Consider the following 18,322-nt stretch of genomic DNA (forward strand, 5'->3'; position numbering starts at 1 on the left):
TTGAGTTTATACCAAATAAAAATAAGCCGAAGCTCCTCCATATATTGAAGTTCTATCACAGTTTTTCAGAGTTTTCACTCTTCTTTTTTTATTGCTGTTATGTTTGAAATAACAAACAAACTTGTGACTCAATTTGTTTTTGCCCTTGAATTGAAAGTACCAAGGTAATTCACAGAGCTGTGTAGGCTGAGTAGGTTGACACCTGACACCTTTTCACTGGGAAAGTAGATTTTTTTTTCTTCTGTCAGCATCAATTTGAGAGTGTGCTGTTGCTGTTTGAGGTGAGGCTTTTCATGTCTTTTCTTTGTTGTCAGAATAGGTTAACCCCATAAATTGTTCCATAAACACTGTGGCAAAAATCATTTTCATTTCTTCAAATCATTTCAACAGATGATCAGTAGCGACACGGTTTGATTGCAATACAAGTAAAGGAATAAAAACAATCACACATATTGCAGCATGTAGCCCCAGCCATATGAGTTTTTAGTGTGAGGCATGAAATGAGCTGGATTACATCTGTGGGTGACAAATCACTTTATTTATTGCCTCTATGGATGTTTTCATGGATCATGATGTCACTAGTTTACAACAACATTGATTATGCCTCTCAGGCTACTTTCACACCAACCCTTTGGTGCATTTGACCTTTTGGTTCGATTTATATAGACCGGAGAGGAAGCTATCCATCGAACTGTAGGGCAAACAGAACAACTGAACAAATATGGCCTGAAAAGTTGGTTCTTGCTTCCAAGTGTGGTTTGTTTGTTTGTTTGTTTGATGGTAATCCAAGAATAAACGGTAACACTTTACTTGAAGGTATCTACATAAGGGTGACATGACACTGTCATAACTATGACATGACACTGTCATGAACTTGTCATAAACATTATGTACATGTCATAAAGGTTTATGACTGCTGTCATTAAGTGTCATTTGTTTTTTGCAATGACAGGTTGACATTGTTTGGGTTGTCTTGATTATGACAACTTGACATTAATTAAAAAGGACATCCCCAACAAATTTAATGTTAACTTGTCATGACAAAGTCAACTTCTGTTAATGTCACTTTAATTAATGTCAAGTTGTCATAATCAAGACAACCCAAACAATGTCAACTTGTCATTACGAAAACCGAATGACACTTAATGACAGCAGTTATAAATGTTTATGACATGTACATAATGCTTATGACAGGTTCATGACTGTGTCATGTCATAGTTATGACAGTGTCATGTCACCCTTAGATACTCTCAAGTAAAGTATTACCAAATAAACTCTATCTGCTGATTGGTCACTATCAAGAAAGGGATCTATACCGCATAGGCTATACTTCTGGTAACCATGGTAACACATTTGTATGTCAGTAGGTGAATCCAGGGATCAACCCCGATACATCAGGAAGTGAAATCCATGTATTTTAGCAGTTTCTTGTTAAAAGGTGAGTGAATCATGGATGCCAACAACTATTCCCCCTTACTATGTTGGTACAACATATCTCTTTTTCATCCTGCCTCTACCCATCTGAGGTCCAGCTGGGGTCTTTACTTTTAACATGAAGAATCAATTATTTCTTCCTAAGCTCTTTTTGACCATCATATAGCATAAATCAAAGGCATTTTGGAAACTAGTATTGGTGGCAGAACAACTTTAACAACAACATATGACTTCATGTTAACATCTGTTGGTTCATTTGTAATTAGGGCTGCAACGATTAGTTGACTAATCGATGACCAATCGACTATTAAAATAATCGGTGACTATTTCAGTGGTCGACTAATCGGTTTGAGTCATTTTTCATAGAAAAGTACTATAAAAGTACCCCAAAATACTCTTATTGCAGCTTCTTACGTTTAAATATTGGCAGCTTTACACACTCTCCCGTGACTGTGAACTAAGACCCTTTGGCGTGAGTTCGAAACAAGACATTAGATGACATAATTTGGGGGTTTGGGAGAGACAGACCGACATGTTTCAACATTTTAACACATTTTTCGATAAAATGATTAGCTGACTAATCGAAGAAATAATCAACAGATTAGTCGACAATGAAAATAATCGTTAGTTGCAGCCCTATTTGTAATCATCCATTACTAACACAAAACAAGCTAGAAGTAAAAGGCACAATGTACCATTGTTTACCCTTGGTCTTCACCAACTGAACCAAACTACAGGTGTGGTAAAACATCCAAACTGTTTGCAGCTGAATGAGTTTGTATAAAATTAGTCAACACTGGAAGCTCAACCCTGACAAAAACACAAACTACAAGGAAGAGATGAAAACCAGCTCTAAAGATGAAAACAGGGTTAAAAGTAGGGCTTCACCAACATTCACTGTCATGATTCCTGCAATCACACTGCAAGAAAACTGTTTTATTTTCACAGTTTTTGGGTTATCTTCATATATTCTTCTGACAGAATGTTGCAAATTCATTCATGAATGTACAACAGTAAAATAATGATCAGCCCATGAATGAACCAGAGCTTTTTTAGCCTCGGAAAAAGCATGAAGTTATATCCAGGTCACAAGGACGTGCGCAAATGCACACACAGACACAGACATACACACTCTCACATACACACAGTTTCACAATTTGAGACTAGCTACAGAGACAGTCCAAAAATGATTCATGTCTCAACCTACTTACACCATCTCTCTGTGGAACGGAGAGGCAGCGTTTTCCAAACTCTGCGCCTCGCCTTGCATAGCAATATAGCCTCTTCGACATGCTAAACACATATTCACTTCAATGGAAAGCCTGAGGAGTGTGGCAGTGTTATTACTTACTGCTCCCCAAATCCCCAAACAAGGACAGGAACAGTGCGGCACACTTGCTCTGAATGAGGTGCATGAAATTAATGTTGGGATGATAAATCAAAGGAAATATTGGCCTTTAATTCAATGATGAGATATTGGACTGTCGGTGATGTCAACCACTATGTTTGTGTGTGTGTGTGTGTGTGTGTGTGAGACAGAGAGAGACTGACTTACTGGTACACACGTCCTCTGGTTTGTCCATGTCTCCACGGTAATAGCCGTTGCGACAACCGCAGAGGGTTGCGGCCTCGATGGTGGAGCGACTGTTGAGCGGACACTGCTGACATAATCCTGCCCCCTGGAACGACTTAAAGGTGCCCTGAGGGCAAGCTAAAGGAAAGGAGAGAGAGAGAGGGGGGAGAAACACATAAAAAAACAAGACACAACTCAGCCTCCTGAACATGAATGAAACACGACCAATAAGCTATGTCTGTGCGCCTTTTGTTTGTCTTGATTGCGAGACATTTGGCAAACTTTGTTTTAGAAAGACGCCACACCAGTGGAGTTATTACTGGTAGTATGAGGTTGACAAAGCACAGAGGGGGATTTTCTGGGGATAGAAGCACATTATTTTGTTCAGACAAGACACACAAAAACATTTTGTGTACTTCCACACACGCTGATTATCTATGGTGTAGATTATGGTTTCATTTCTCTGGTTCCTTTATCTGGGTCACAGTTGTTTCTGTCCATAAATATTAACTGAATTATTCTTTATGATACAAAACACAAATAGGAATTCTTAAATACGATGTCCCGCTTTATCCAACTTTTATTTGTCAAGGCACGGCTCGTACTGAGCAGGCTTGTTATTTGGCTTTTATATACATGTGTGGACTTTAATCATTTGCACTGCCGTCCTCTTGGGATAAAACAAGCCCAGTATTGGAGTTTAGAGTCAGTGTGCCACTTCTGTAGTGAAATTAAGGCAATGCCTGTCTCACATCCCTGTTTCAGTTCGTTAAAAGAACAGTGTGTAAGGTTTAGGGAAATTTAGGTGTCTAGTGGTGATAGCAGATTGCAACCAGCTGAAACTTATCCCACTTAGAATTCCATCTGTGTTCATTGTTCAGGAGGTTTTAAGCAAGAGTCGAGTTATCTGCAGAGGTCTCTTCCTCTCCAAAGCAAACAGCCCAGGTGAATAAAAACCAGTAAAAACACTGAATAAAGAAATCTCACGTTACAAATCAGTGTTTCTTCCACGCTGTTTGGCACGTCGCAGATGGGCTGCTCACCCAGCACCTGCTAATGTGTGCTCACCTTCTTTCTCTGATAACTAAATGTATGCTAATCTGATTTCTGATCCAGATGTTCAGAAGGTTTTTACTGTGAGCTGAATTATCCGCTGAGGTTTCCTACTCTCCAAACAAACAAACCTGGTGATTTAAAACAGTGAAATAAGCCCTGTTTGACACTGTTTAGCATGTTGAAGACAGGGCCGTTGTGTGCTCACCTGTTTTCTCCAATAACTTATGATAAAGATGTTAAGAAGGTTTTTCCAGGAGCCGAATTATCTGCAGAGGTCTTCTCCTCTCCAGTAAACAAGAAGAAACGCAGAATAAAGCACTTCCACATTAAAAAAAAACGGTGTTTTCCAATGCTGCTTGTCATGAGGGTCTGCTAACCACAGTGGCCAATACCAAAACACAAATGACTTCATCAAGAGCGAATGTAGCAAATGTAAAAACATGGCGGTGCAAAATGGTGATCTCAGTGGACAAGGACCATCCCTATGTAGATATAAATGGCTTATTCTCAGGTAGAAAACACAACAATTCTTATGTTATATTCATACTTATTACATTACTAGTCCATACCCATTGGTAGCTTTGTCACCTTCTACCTATGCCAATCCTCAATGCCTATGTGCAGTTTCACATAGATTGTCCACATTAGTGAGTAGAAAAACGTGGGACAGACAGAATGACTGACTGACAGAATGACACACTGACAGTTTCCGTGATTATGTACAGCATACCATACCATGACTTAGTCATACCAAAAATTTGAAGAAAAAAACCCCCCAAACATTCAGCCACAGGGGGAGCCACAGCGATCGGTCGCATTTTAGCCATTTTTAACATTTTTCTGTTGTTATAGCGCCACCCAGTTGCCAATTAGAGTAAAATTTCTCCAGTCACCTTGAGGCGTCCTGTTCTACATATCTACCAAGTTTAGTAAAAATCGATATGGCGGTTAGGCCTAGATAAGAAATTAGCTCTCTAGCGCCCCCATTTTGTTTGATGGGGTCAATAATGGAGGGGTCCCCTCAGATTATGTGTGGTCATATGCCTACAAAGTTGCGTGCTGATCGGTGAAACCCTTGAGATGTTATACACCTTTATGTGATGAGCCACGCCCTCCGCAATATTCATTGCCTTATAGAAGCTCAGTTTTAGTAAGTTTTCCAACTTTTGCCAAGAGGGAACTTTAGATATTGGTCCCTAGATTATGTTCACCGAGTTTCATGCAGATCGGTCAAACTGAGTCAAACCTGAGTCTTTCCCTTCCCTGGACCATGTGCATTTAATACCAGTCTGTTACAAGCAAATCTATTAGCTGCGCAAACTCATAGGCTTTTAAACACTGGTCAGTTATAAATATGTGTTGTGCATTGTTTCCCAGGAAATCTTCGGGAAACATTAATGCAATTTCACCAAAAACAAACAGTAAAGTAACTAATAGTGCTCACTTAGAACCATTCCTACACTTTCTCAGTACTGCCCATTCACACCAATCCACTGTCTGTATTTTTATCTAAAGACACTGAGTTTCTGTGATGCCACAGATGTATGCATCATCCCCCTTTTTTCCAGCTGGTCTGCTGAAAGTAGTGTTGCATTTTTAATTCTTGGCATTAATTTTTCAATAGCAGTAAAGCTAGACCTTTGCCTGAACATAATGTCATACACTAAAATCATGGCTGCTACTACTTTTGTCAATATATTTTACAGGCTCTTTGACCAAAATCAGCACAGTGTGTTAGTAATAGCTGCTAATGCATAACAGTCATGTCTCTGCTGCCTCAAAGATGTTTTTGAAACACAAACAGGGCTGCATAACTGTGTGTTTACTGGGAACATTAGTTTAACCTTTATTTTACTAGAAGAGCCTCTTGAGATCAGACTATCTCCTTTTCAAGGAGGTCTTTGCCAAAATAGTAGCACAGTGTACACATAATAAACAAAGCACAGCATCAGTGAAATCTGTAAAAGCTCTCAGAGAAGCTGCTATAATTTTCTACTCTCTCAAGTAAAACCCAAGGACAGCTCAACAACACTGTATCTAATCAGGTGCGGGAAGAGTTCATGCTCATGTTTCAGGCTGGAGTGCTTAATATTAGGAGCCTTGTTTAAAGCATTTTGATAGTGGCTCATGTTTCCCATTAAACATTCGAAAGCAGGTTAGCAACTGAACTCTTCAAAGCTGCAATTTCGGCAGGAACACCGCTACCACAGCTGCACTACTACGGCTGAATGTGTGACTGACAGAGTACTAAAAAAGAAGGTCTTACATCTAGTTTGAAGCTGAAGAAATTAAGATTCACTAAACAAATTAAATGTAACATCATGACACTGTGAGACATCTGAAGTTAAATATATTGCATGTTGCGTCAGAGTACTTTGTATCCCAGAAGGACACCTGCTTTTAATTCACACATGGGATTTCATAAGTGCCTTTTGGGTGAGGGCAAACACATTCTAAATTATGACTACAAGTAAAATAAAAAACGCCAAACAGGGAAACAGAGAGGTGTGAAATGAGAAATTAGACTGAAACGAAAGCTCTGCCAAAAGGCTGAAGGAAAACCAAATGAGGGTTTTAAATGTTACTTTTTTTCCAGTTTTGATTAATCTTTAGCACTTTGTTTTCCCTTCCTCCGCTGTAATGAATGTTCACTTTATCTCGGAGATGCTTGTAAGACCAAAATGCAAATGTTACACAGATTTATGGTGGAAGACGGAGGAGGACTGCACGAGCAGGCTTTTACAGAGTCCGTACAAACTGCAAGTCCAAATGATAACATGAATTAAGTGAAAGAAGTAAATGAGACAAAGTGCCAGCGAGTTAAGAGCCTCAGAGTGTCACTTAATCAAATGTTCAAGGGTTTAAGGGTCAGGCAGGTTTTGTTTAAGAGTGAAAAAACAAAGCAAAAATGGAGACAAACAAGAGAAAAGACAAAGTAATTTAGAAGTAGAGAATAAGGGGAACAATGAAACTGCTGGGGTTTTTTCCTCCCCTCTCAGTATCACTATTTCTGCAGCACTGTTCTATGGTGTTCACTCTCCTGAAATGTTATACTGTTATTTCTTGGTTTTGCTGATGCTTTTGTTCTAAGGTGATTTACAATGCTGTTCTTTGGCCCCATGTTTTACTGCATATTACATCGTACATGAACCCCAGAGCTTGAAAAATATACTCTGATCTCACATATGAAGTACACTTCATATCATACAGCAGGACTTGATCAAGCTTGTATTAAATGTGAATGCCTTTATACATCGCTGGCCCCAAATGATAGCATGGTATAACTGTTTCGCCACTTCACAATTATGTAAGATCAGTGAACTGCACATTTTGCACTGAGTGTCCTTTCCTCATGGTGTGCTGTGAAGTAGGTTGTGAGTCCTTGTTTCTAGAGGAGACCAATTTTATTTTTGCTGGTGCCACTTAGAAACTGGGGGTGGCCTAAAGAGCAATTACACAAGAATGTATTTCTTTGACTGCAAAGATCAGGCAGTTAGAACAGTATGCAAACCACCAAATGAGTGCTGAGGCGTATGGCTGAGATCTATCGTGAGTTTCATCTCGTTGTTCAGCTGTTTAGGCTCCCTCTCCCTACTTTCATAGCATCATTTTTGGGGCACAGCAGGCAGTAACTCTAAAATTCAACTGTACACTACCTGCTCAGCACCAAACGGCAGACAGTGACAGTTAGCGGCAAACTGGTGAACTTAATGGGACATTTAGCAGCTTAAGAGTCTGATAATTCGTTTAGGAGTTGGTAGAAACCAAAAACAGAGCTACAGAGTGACTGTTGGTCTCACATTCACCAAATGGACAGAAACAAGACTCAAATGAATGATAATGCTGCTCCTTAAAAGCAACTGTTTGCTAACATATTACCCTCACAACTTTATGTGGTGAAAATATGTCAGTGTTTGCCCCCTGAGTGCGGTTCTTTTAGGCAGGTGTGAACACAGCAATTGTGCTCGGGTGTGCACCAAAACAACCAGATCGAGACCTTCTTGATGAGGTAGTCTCTGTGTGGTTACAAACAAACTCTGGTGCGGTTTGTTTGTTGTTTGTGTTCTGATAACAATCCGAAACAACTGCAGTCGCATTACGCATTTTTTTGGGTTAAACCAGGATAAGCATGTTACAGTTACGGAGGATTATCACCTTGTCGCAAATTCACATCACACCGCTTCCATTGAGACTGCAGCCGAGATAGCGTATGTATTCCCCCAATGCCAGTTTGTGCATATTCAATACGTACCTTGGAACGTATTGCAAGCACTGGTTTCTTATAGGACCGGTCGGAGTGAGAACTATATCCGGTTTATGGAAGCTAACGCTTTGGCTAACAACCGCTGCATGTGGAGGCCGCAAATTTGGAGAAATTGTCCAATATGAGGTATGTTGTGCTAAGATAAAAATGCGTACCAGCTTATTGTTTGCTTCTACAGCTGACATATTGGAATAGACTTCATGTGACTGATATTTTTTACGTTATTTGAAGATTTCTGTTCCGCGAATTCGCTACGGCTACATTCGGCCATAATGGCAGCATATAAATAATGCTGTATTTAGATGGATTTCAGCACTAATGCATTTTCTTTGGGAAATGCCTTTCTAGGAAATTTCTATAATCATTATAAAAATAGTACTATGCGCCTCCTCCTGTACTGCCTTAATATGCACATTCGGCGCCTTGTTTTCAAACTGTATGGTTTGCCTAAAATGATCAATGCAGGCAATATAGCACACAATGACCAGCACTAAAATCAACCCACCTAGTTGTCCCTCCATTGTGATATTAGAAAGTGTTGCATTTATCTTGCAAGTGTACGCTTCTTTAACATTTTGTTTACTTCCTGGATTTTTCCTGCATGGAACTTCTGACCAATCAAGAGCAGCTTTCTCACGCAAGGCATTTGATCTGGTCCGCTTGTAAATGCTGCCTTGAGAACACGAACCAACTCTAGGCAATTATGCAACTTTGTGACAAAGTTAGTCCTTGATTCGGACCAAAGCAAGACAACTCTAGGTCCGAAAACACCCTAAGAGTAAAAAGCTGAGGGGCGTACCTGTAGCTTAGGGGTCAAGACACTGACCATGAACTTCAATGTTCCTAGTTTGACTCCATCCAGGGGCCTAAGTTGCAGCTGTAGCTTCCTCATTTCCTGTCATCTTTCTACGGTCTGTATTAAAGGCATAAAAATGCCTCCAAACACTTAAAAGAGTAAAAAGCTGTGAAGGCTGTGTGTGAAAGACTCTAGTGCTCTTTACATGCAACTGTATAAACTGACCAGTAGTGCACTCCTTTGAGAGTCTTGTGCCCTTTAAAGCTGTTGCAGAATATATGTATTCCTTAATATATAATAGTCATTACTATTTCTCAAACATTCAAATTATCCTCAGCAAGTTTTTCCACTGCTTCACTCAGCTTCTCTTTTCATCAGACACTTTCTCTCTCCTTATTTTCCGTGTCTGTCTATGTCACTCTCCCTTTTTGTTGGTTTCTTTATATTCAGATATCTACCTTTCTTTGAAGTCGTCTCTTAAGGAGCGTCAATGGCTTGTGCCTCCCTTTGTGTGTGTGTGTGTGTGTGTGTGTGTGTGTGTCCATGTGTTTATCTTGAATAGGCAGATAGACATCTGGCTTGTCAAGGTCATTTATTGTACAACCTTGCTCATACACATGGGGTGTGTCACCATGGCAACAAGTCTTGCTCTCTCTCTCTATTAGTTATCTCTAGATACCCTCTCTCTATAGTTATCTCTCTCTCTCTCTTTGTGTGTCCAGCTGTCTAAGGATTTCTAACTCCTAACACTGCATGTACATGTTGTCTGTGAGTCACTTAAATGTAATATTTTTATAGGAGGAATAGCAGTGGGATTTTATTAAAATCTGATTAAGCACTGATATCTGCCTTCAATATTATACTATTTAATTAATAAATAAATATAGGATCATTTTAATATAAAGTGTCACTTTGATCAACTTTACATGGATTAACACATGGATTAACACATGGATTAACATGGATTAACCTGGATTAACATTTGTTTGGTGGCACTGAGTTTAAATAGTGTACTGTTTTAAATTCAGCTCTTTGGAGACAAAGATTCTTTGAGAACTAGTTGAACATTTGTTATTAAAATGTCAGATTTTAGATACTTAATATCATTTCATGGCAATACATAGATAGTTTAGATGCATTTGCAGTAATTCTTGTAGTGCTGTGTACCTGATTGGGTGTGGATAGAATGGATAGAAATTAAAATGCCTTTGAGGATGAACTGACGCAGCTCATACAGCAGAAAATCCATCATGCCAATGTGACAAATCTAAGAACAGACGGTGATGAGGAAACAGAACGAAAATGCAAAAGATAGGAGAGATAGAAATGAAAGCATAAAGAATGAGTTAAAAAGGGGACAAAGAGAGAGAGAAAAAGATGGTTCCTTTGTTTTCCTCTGTGCCTTTAGCCAGCTGTGTGGAGTCATACAGCGACCATGTGGATGACAATTGTATAAAGTTGGCATACAGGCTCACTGATCAATTATTAAAGACTTGCGTTAGTGTGCATGTGTGTGTGTGTGTGTGTGTGTGTGTGAGTGGTAAAGGCTGCAGGTTTAAAAAAACTCTTAGAGCGTTGTCGGGGTCCACAGCAGGGGTAGTTTGTGTGTATTCAATGGTTGCACTGACATTTGTAGTGTGGCGCATTTGAAGTAAGGGTCTATTTGAATATGTGTACTTTATACACACACACACACACACACACATGCACAAGCACAGTACTTTGATGTTGAGCCAGTTTTGCCGGATGGTTTGTACAATATGCTGGTTTGGTGCAAAATAAACACCATCTCTGTGGCCTGACACACACACACACACACACACACACACACACACACAAAGACAACCATCTGTTCTAATAGTGAGTCCAGTTTCCTGCCAAGTTGTTATCAGCTGATTGGCAGAAGAGCACACCAAAAGGATGCCAGCTCTGTGGAGACAGACGGGACAGGCTCTGTCCCACGACATCTTAAATCAGTGTTTAAGCACAAAAGCTTTGACTGAAACACACAAGGCAGGTGTACGTAGACATGCCATTACACAAACTGTCAAGTCACGTCAACAGAGTCTCTCTTTGGACTGCAACCATTCAGACTTTTTGGTAAGGCCTGGGATTTTCAACATCAAAAACACTGAATGAAAAAAAAATATACACCCAGATATGAAAACCAAAAAAATCAATATAGTGTCCATTAGTTATATTACTGACATCATACTAATTACTCAGTTCAAACACAGAAACAAAGCTGCTTCTAACCAATTATATGGCAGTCTTTTCGGAACAGACAGCTCATTTCCCAAAATAGGTACTGAAGGATTGGTTGAGTAGCTAAAAACATCACATTGTTCTGATGTCGGAAATTGGATGGGAGAGAAAAACGCCCCCTTTGAGGAAACATTTTCATGACGGCACTGTGACCAACAGCCTTAACAGTTACAAAAAGCTGACCTGTAAAGGGCTACTGTGGATAAAATGCTTAACAAGAATTTGGTGGTATGGAGATACTTTGGCTACTTGAAGCCCCCTTTGGCCACACAGTGGTTGAGACAAACTCAAAAAGAGCTAGGCTAACATTAAAATCTGACATGAAACAGATATGTGATGAGGAAGGAAAACCTGCGCAATCAAAGACAGGAAATACCAAGGTAATTTCACATATGTGCAAGGTGCATGTGCAGTCTTACCAGTAATGAGACAGGGCTTTCAGAGAAACACCAACAAACTGTAACATTAGTATGTGTTTCCCTTGTTGATCACACTTGCTGTCATCTTTTTAATGGCAAACGACATGGTGCAAATAGGTGCCGTCAAAATTTAGGGACCTAATTAACTATCACGATTGGCCAAAGATACAGCTCCCTGGCTGTAAACTTATTTGATGCAACGACTGCAATGATTAACGATTATTTGTCTACTATTAAATTTATCACTAACCAATTTAATAATCAATTAATGGGCTTGATTTATTGACAAAGTCAGAATTCTCCGACTACAGCTTTCTGGTTTCTTCACTCCTCTGACAGTTAACAGAATATCTTTGGGTTGTGGACAAAACAAGACATTCAAGGATGTCATCTTGGGCTTTAGGAAACACTGATCAACATATTCACCTCATTCTGACATTTTATAGAACAAACAACTAATTGATTAATTGAGAAAGTAATTAATCAATTGTGGTGATAATAGTTGCAGCCCTAAAACTTCTAAGGATTCATGCTGACGAGTCTTTGCCATTTTTCTGGTTGTGAATCTCCTGCCTCACCTTAAAACTCAACAGAAATAGTAATTTAATTTATATTCTCATAAATATTGATATTAACTAACGTTGCAGAGATTTACTTACTAGTCATGATTTTCAAAGGCAACATTTCCAAGCTTAATATCTTTGTAGAGATCCACAGCAAACGGCTGGGACGACACAATGATTCCAAATTTCAACATGATATTTTAAGCAATGCCGATCAACATAACTGCAATGCTGTCAGACCTAATCATCGTCTTCCATGAATCTTGTCTGGCTTACCTTCCATCCGCTCAAATATTATATGACGAAAAAGTATTTCTCTGCAAAAGAGACACTGACACCAAAGGCAAAGCTAACATTTAATGTATTTCACTGGAGACAGATAGAATACTATTCATCAGTCCCTTCTGTGTTCGCTATCTCTTTTATCTCTCACAGTTTTTTACCTTTCTGTCCTTGGTTTGTCCTTTTTTTAAACTTTCTTGCCAGTCCATCTCTCCAGAGGGCTCTCCTGTTTTACTTTCTTTGTTTCTTCCTTCTTTCCTTCCCTCCTTTTTCACCCTCCCTCCACCCTTTCAGTTGCCCCTCTATCTCTTAGACACTCTCCGGCAGTTCAGGACTAATTTCCAGTGGACTAATCTGGCTGGAACACGCTAAACTAATTAACATGGGATGAGGCGGCCTCACTTATCATTTCACCATATGTACATACATCACACACACATGCTCGCACATCCCCACATACCCTCTCCTTCACACCCATACATGCACACACACACACACACACACACACACAAGTGGATGAGACTCTCCAGGGAGAATAAGAAATGATGGGTACTACTTCGGAGAGGAAATGGGGAAGGAGGCCAGATATAAAAAGGAGGTAAAAGAGATAGACGAGCTATTTCTGTGCCATGTTCACCCAAGTCTGCTTCTACTAATATTAACATATGGAACATCGTGGGCTGCACCCTTGGGCAAAAATACATCCGAAAACGTATACATGCATGCAATTACACAGCTAGGACTGCCAGAAATGACACACTTTCCTCTTCTGCACACAATAAAACATTTGCATTTTCTACAGAATTGACTCAGCACAGTAGCCCAGCTATGTTGTTGTTTTGTAGATCAAGCCAGGACTTAAATATGGCACATTTTTCATAGTGGATGGAAAACAAAGAGTATTGATATGCATACATTTTGTTCAAAGGATAATTTCAATGCAATATTTCTAACAGGCTTGTATAAATATAAAAATTAAGGTTATAACTATTTGGTTCTAGCATGCATGAAGATACTTCTTTGTTGTCTGCTTTTTGAGTTATTGTTGGCTGCAAAAGCATTCTTTCTATGTTTGATTATAAACATGTTTGCTGGATATTGATTTGCCGTCATACCATCTTGTTAGCTTTGGCCACAAAACAATATGCAAATTGTGTGCAGCATGCAATGGTGTTTGCTGTTGCCAAGATATCAGAACATAAAAGAGAATGAACCAAGTCTATATGGCATTGTCTTTGATATGCTGTGTTGCAGTGTAGTATCTGCAGAAGCATCTTCATTTTTTTATGAGCACAGTTTGAACTAGCACAGCTTACCTCGACACACGTTGCCATTGTCTGGTTCATAACCCGACCTGCAGCTGCAGCTGCCGATGGGTACCATCCACTCTCCGTCACCGTTACAGTAAAGCTTTATGGGCACGTCTACTTCCTCAGCGTTGGGGATACAACTTCCTCTAGCGATGACTAATGAGGTGGACTCTGCTCCAGTCAGTGTCTGCACAGAATCAGAAACATAAAAAGTGTCTTGTTGAACGTCTGTTTACATGATACACCATAATGAGGAAAACAGCTCACAAAAGAGCTTCAGTTAGTTCTGGTCCATACCTCTGGGAAAAAAGCAAAGTTCTGCACCACGCTGGGGCATTTCTTGTAGAATACTCTCACAGCCAGGAGAGACATGCAAGCGCCCAGATCCTGGAAGGCCAAGTGGAAGCCTCTGCCTTTGGACAACGGCCCAAAACTCCGAACTTCTGTGTTAACCTTCATTAGCCTCCCTCCAAAATCAACCTGGGAGAAACTCTCATCTGCAGCAATGGTGTCCACCTGACAGAGAATTCAGACAAAGTGAAGGATAGAAAAGGCAAAATAAAGCAAGAGGAATGAAAGCCAAAAAAGACTCTTAGGTTCCTCTGTCCTTGTTGTTTGATTCTCATTTCAAATTCAGCAAGTAATGTTTGAATCACCTGTAATACACTTGTGACTATATACCATAACATTTTATTACTGTAGGTTGGAATTTAGTCATAATTTGCTTTTTCCCCAGTAGACCTTGATGGCGGCCCCAGAGGACGCTACTCAGAGATTTCCGACACTTGGATGGTTTCCAATCCTCTGATTCATCGACACAAACAGTGCAAAACCACACTGAAATTTGATTCAATTTAGTTAATTGAAAAGCTGCAAATATATAAGACTGTGTATACATGACATTTTTAGGAGAGAAGTCGACTATGAATTTCAAAGTGCACTGGGGAGAAACACATCAATCACTGAGCATTAAATTCTAACCGTGTGAGGAGGTTAGAGTTTGAAATTTGTAGACTTTGGTCAATAAACTCAGCTCTGATGTGGTGTTTTCATCTAAATTGCTGTGTCCTAGTGTGCTGTGAGAACATTGCCTCTCCAAATTGACAACTTTTCATAGGCTACGGAAAACAAAACCCTGCTATCAGCCTTGTGCAATTTTCAGATGAAAATAGGTTCTCTGCACTTAGCACTCCCATTTAACATGACAAAGTAATAAATAAAATCTAAATCCATGGCCTATTCCAACAGAATTGTTGTCTTTGTGTTGAATAACAATGAGAATATCATCAACATTTTACACTCAAATGCTTATTTATAGTGTGACAATACTTCCAGAACCAGCAGCTCTTCACACTTTGCTTCTTTTCTGGACCCATTACCTTAAGAAAAGGGGCATTTGCCCAGTACTCCACCCCTTTGATGCCCTCTGACACGGTCCTTTCAGTCTCCAGGTAGTACAGGTTGAACGTCTCTTTGCAGGAGCCCAGGACGCTGGGGATGGAGGCACAGTCTCGTACGGTGAAGCGGATCTCCACATAGATGCGCTGGGCTGCCCGCCGATCGATGTAAGTCGTGAGCAGCCAGTTGTTCTGGCTTGGCTCAAACACGTTGCACACCTGGTACGTCCTGATGGTGTTGAGGTTCTCATCGTAGCCACTCACCTCCTCCCACTGGGGAAATGCGTGTGTGTGTGTGTGTGTGTGTGTGTGTGTGTGTGTGGGAGAGTAAGGGGCAGGGGGTATGGATGAGGGGGGTGGAAGTATGGGAAGAGAGGAGAGGAGAGGCCAAAATGATTAATGGGTTTACCAAGACCTGACACAAATTAAACTTTCTCTTTCCCTCCCTCCCATTTTGTGTCTCTCTCTCTTTTCCTACCTCCCCACTCTCCTCCCTCATTCCCTTTTTTTCCTCTCCTCTACCTTGTTCTTTTCTGAAGAGGGACAACCATTCATCACAATTAGAGCAGCTCACCTCAAACCCACACATACACAGCAGACCATTGTAACCGGCTAGTAGCTCAGCCAATATTTAAAAAGAAGAGTACAAGACAACGGGAGGAAGACCCTATACTATTTTATTCTATTTGATTTTACTCTAATATATTAATTTGTCTCTCACAGACTCTTGTGAGCCACACCTCCCTGATCCATTGGAATCCATTCTATTCTGCATCAATAGCAGTTAATTGGTGTCACCTTGCAACTGTAATTAGGATTTTGACAGACTCCTTAATGGAGCACTGTAAAGTGTACTCAAACTGCTTTCCCCAAGGGTACACACACAAGCATACACCTACGCACACACGCACAGTACACCTCTGCACATTGTTCTTACTCCATTGGCAGGGAACGATATCCAGCCAAGCTCAGCTGTCGCCGTCCTTGTATCCATCACTGTCTCTGTCAGAAAAAAAGAGAGGCAGACAGAGAGAGAAAGAGAGAGAGGTGAAAAAGAGGGAGCTGCACGAAGAGGACAGGTATGAGTTTAATTAACAGTCAGCTCAGATGCCAACTTTAGTACTGCATAGTGATGCGTGTCATTCATATTCATAAAATCCCACTTTACACTGTTTCCTGTAATGCCTCTCCCCTCTCGTCTTTCCCCCACCCGCTCATAAAAGAGATAATAGCCACAAATGAACCTAAACAAATAAAAAATCCTATTGCTATGTCAACAAAGTATAACCAAAACAACAATGATAGAAGACAATGACAACAAAGATAATACAATTATAGACAATGGCAGCATTTCCTGCTTAGTTATTATACATTTGATATTGGATATTTCCAAGGCATGACGCTACCATTCAGTGTTATCATCTGTGCACATACAACTATATCACATAGCTGTTACTACAGTACATAATCAAATAGTATGTTGAAATACTGCTGCATTCTAAAAATAGTAATAACTTTATTTAATACTTTATGAATAAGATTGCAGTGATGGCTCATGGCCAGTAAACAGAGAATGTGAATCAGACCCTGATGCACTACCTCCACACACATACCCAGACACTGTAAATTATCTTGTTTTTGGATTGAATGCATACACTTTGGTAATAGAAAGTGGAAAGCATGAATCTCACAAGAGCACCCCTGTCTCATAGACCTTTTTTTTCCTAGGACAGTGAAGGCATGACCCATTCTTCTCTCTCTGATTGGTTCTAGTACCCGTTGCTCTCATTAGTTGGGTTGGGTGAGATTGGCAAGGGTAAGAATATCAGGGTAAGCCAATCAGAGGCAGAGTAACACAGTGTAGGGCGGGTCATGCCTTTGCCTTCCTGGGCCACTCTGCCAACTAGTCAAGCAATTAAAGTTTACATCCATGTCAGTCCAGACTTCATATGTAGCCATGGCAGTTGGCAATGCTTCAAATATAGATGTTGCTGCAAAGAAGCTACTAATTCTAAAACATGGAGGCTTCAAACATCTTCAACCCAGCAACAAAGAAGATCTATACAGTATACATAGTTTTAAGGCAGACACCTATGATCAGTGTAACCACTTCAGAATGCAACCAAGTAATGATGGCCAGGAAATATTTTTACAGAACAAAATTATGTCACAGTGAAGTTGACCTTTGACTTTGGGATATAAATTACGATTCCGTCATAATTTTATCTGTAAGACATTAATGTAAAATCTTGTCAAAATTGGTGTATGAATTGTAGAGTTATGGCCAAAAACATGTTTTGTGAGGTCACAGTGACCTTGGACCACCAAACTCTAAGTTCGAGTCCATGTAGATGTTTGTGCCAATTTTGAAGAAATTCCCGAACAGTGATAAAGTGTTCATGAATGGAATGGATGTCAAGTTACAGTGAGGTCACAGTGACCTTGACCTTTGACCACTATATCTTAAAGAGTAACTAAACCCTAAAACCATATTTTTCAGCTGATAATCATTGTTTCTGGTTGTATAGTAGTGTTACTGACTGATCCTGCTCAAAACCTTGACAGTTTAGTGCAAACTGTTGAAAATCTACATTTTATTTTAAAAATGTGCTATGGAGTGCCCTCTACAGCTTGAAACCTGGTTACTACATTTGAATTTACATTACATTACATTGGGGGCGAATGACTCTTTTTCGGGGCGAATGACGTCACTAACCGTCCACGCTAAAGCCTGCCCTTCTCCCTTTACTCCTCCTCCCCTTACTATAAAACCATTCTGTTCGCAGTTATCAAACTGATAGCGAGTAGGTTGGATCAGAGCAGAGAGAGTAGTAGAGCAGAGAGAAGAGCTAGTAATTTGTCGAATTGTATTGTTAGCATAGTGTATTTTAGTGTAGGTTTACAGTTAGTAGTGTGTTTATAGTATTTAGGTCAGTTGGTCAAGGAGAGGCGCCGAGGCTCGG

General features: G+C 40.0%; 1 protein-coding gene across 1 annotated transcript in view; it reads right to left on the reverse strand.

The window, feature by feature from the left end:
- The window catches only part of LOC126397150 (ephrin type-B receptor 1-like), a 121,082-nt gene that overhangs the window by 58,473 nt on the left and 44,287 nt on the right, over positions 1 to 18,322 (reverse strand). Inside the window, exons 2-6 of the mRNA XM_050055694.1 lie at positions 16,297 to 16,361; positions 15,342 to 15,632; positions 14,260 to 14,478; positions 13,969 to 14,149; positions 2,990 to 3,145 (exon numbers count right to left, since the gene is read on the reverse strand). Coding sequence (XP_049911651.1) covers positions 2,990 to 3,145; positions 13,969 to 14,149; positions 14,260 to 14,478; positions 15,342 to 15,632; positions 16,297 to 16,361 — 912 coding nt within the window. The remainder of the gene's footprint in view (positions 1 to 2,989; positions 3,146 to 13,968; positions 14,150 to 14,259; positions 14,479 to 15,341; positions 15,633 to 16,296; positions 16,362 to 18,322) is intronic.

This window comes from Epinephelus moara, chromosome 10 (genome assembly GCF_006386435.1).
Source record: "Epinephelus moara isolate mb chromosome 10, YSFRI_EMoa_1.0, whole genome shotgun sequence".
Classification (NCBI taxonomy): domain Eukaryota; kingdom Metazoa; phylum Chordata; class Actinopteri; order Perciformes; family Serranidae; genus Epinephelus; species Epinephelus moara.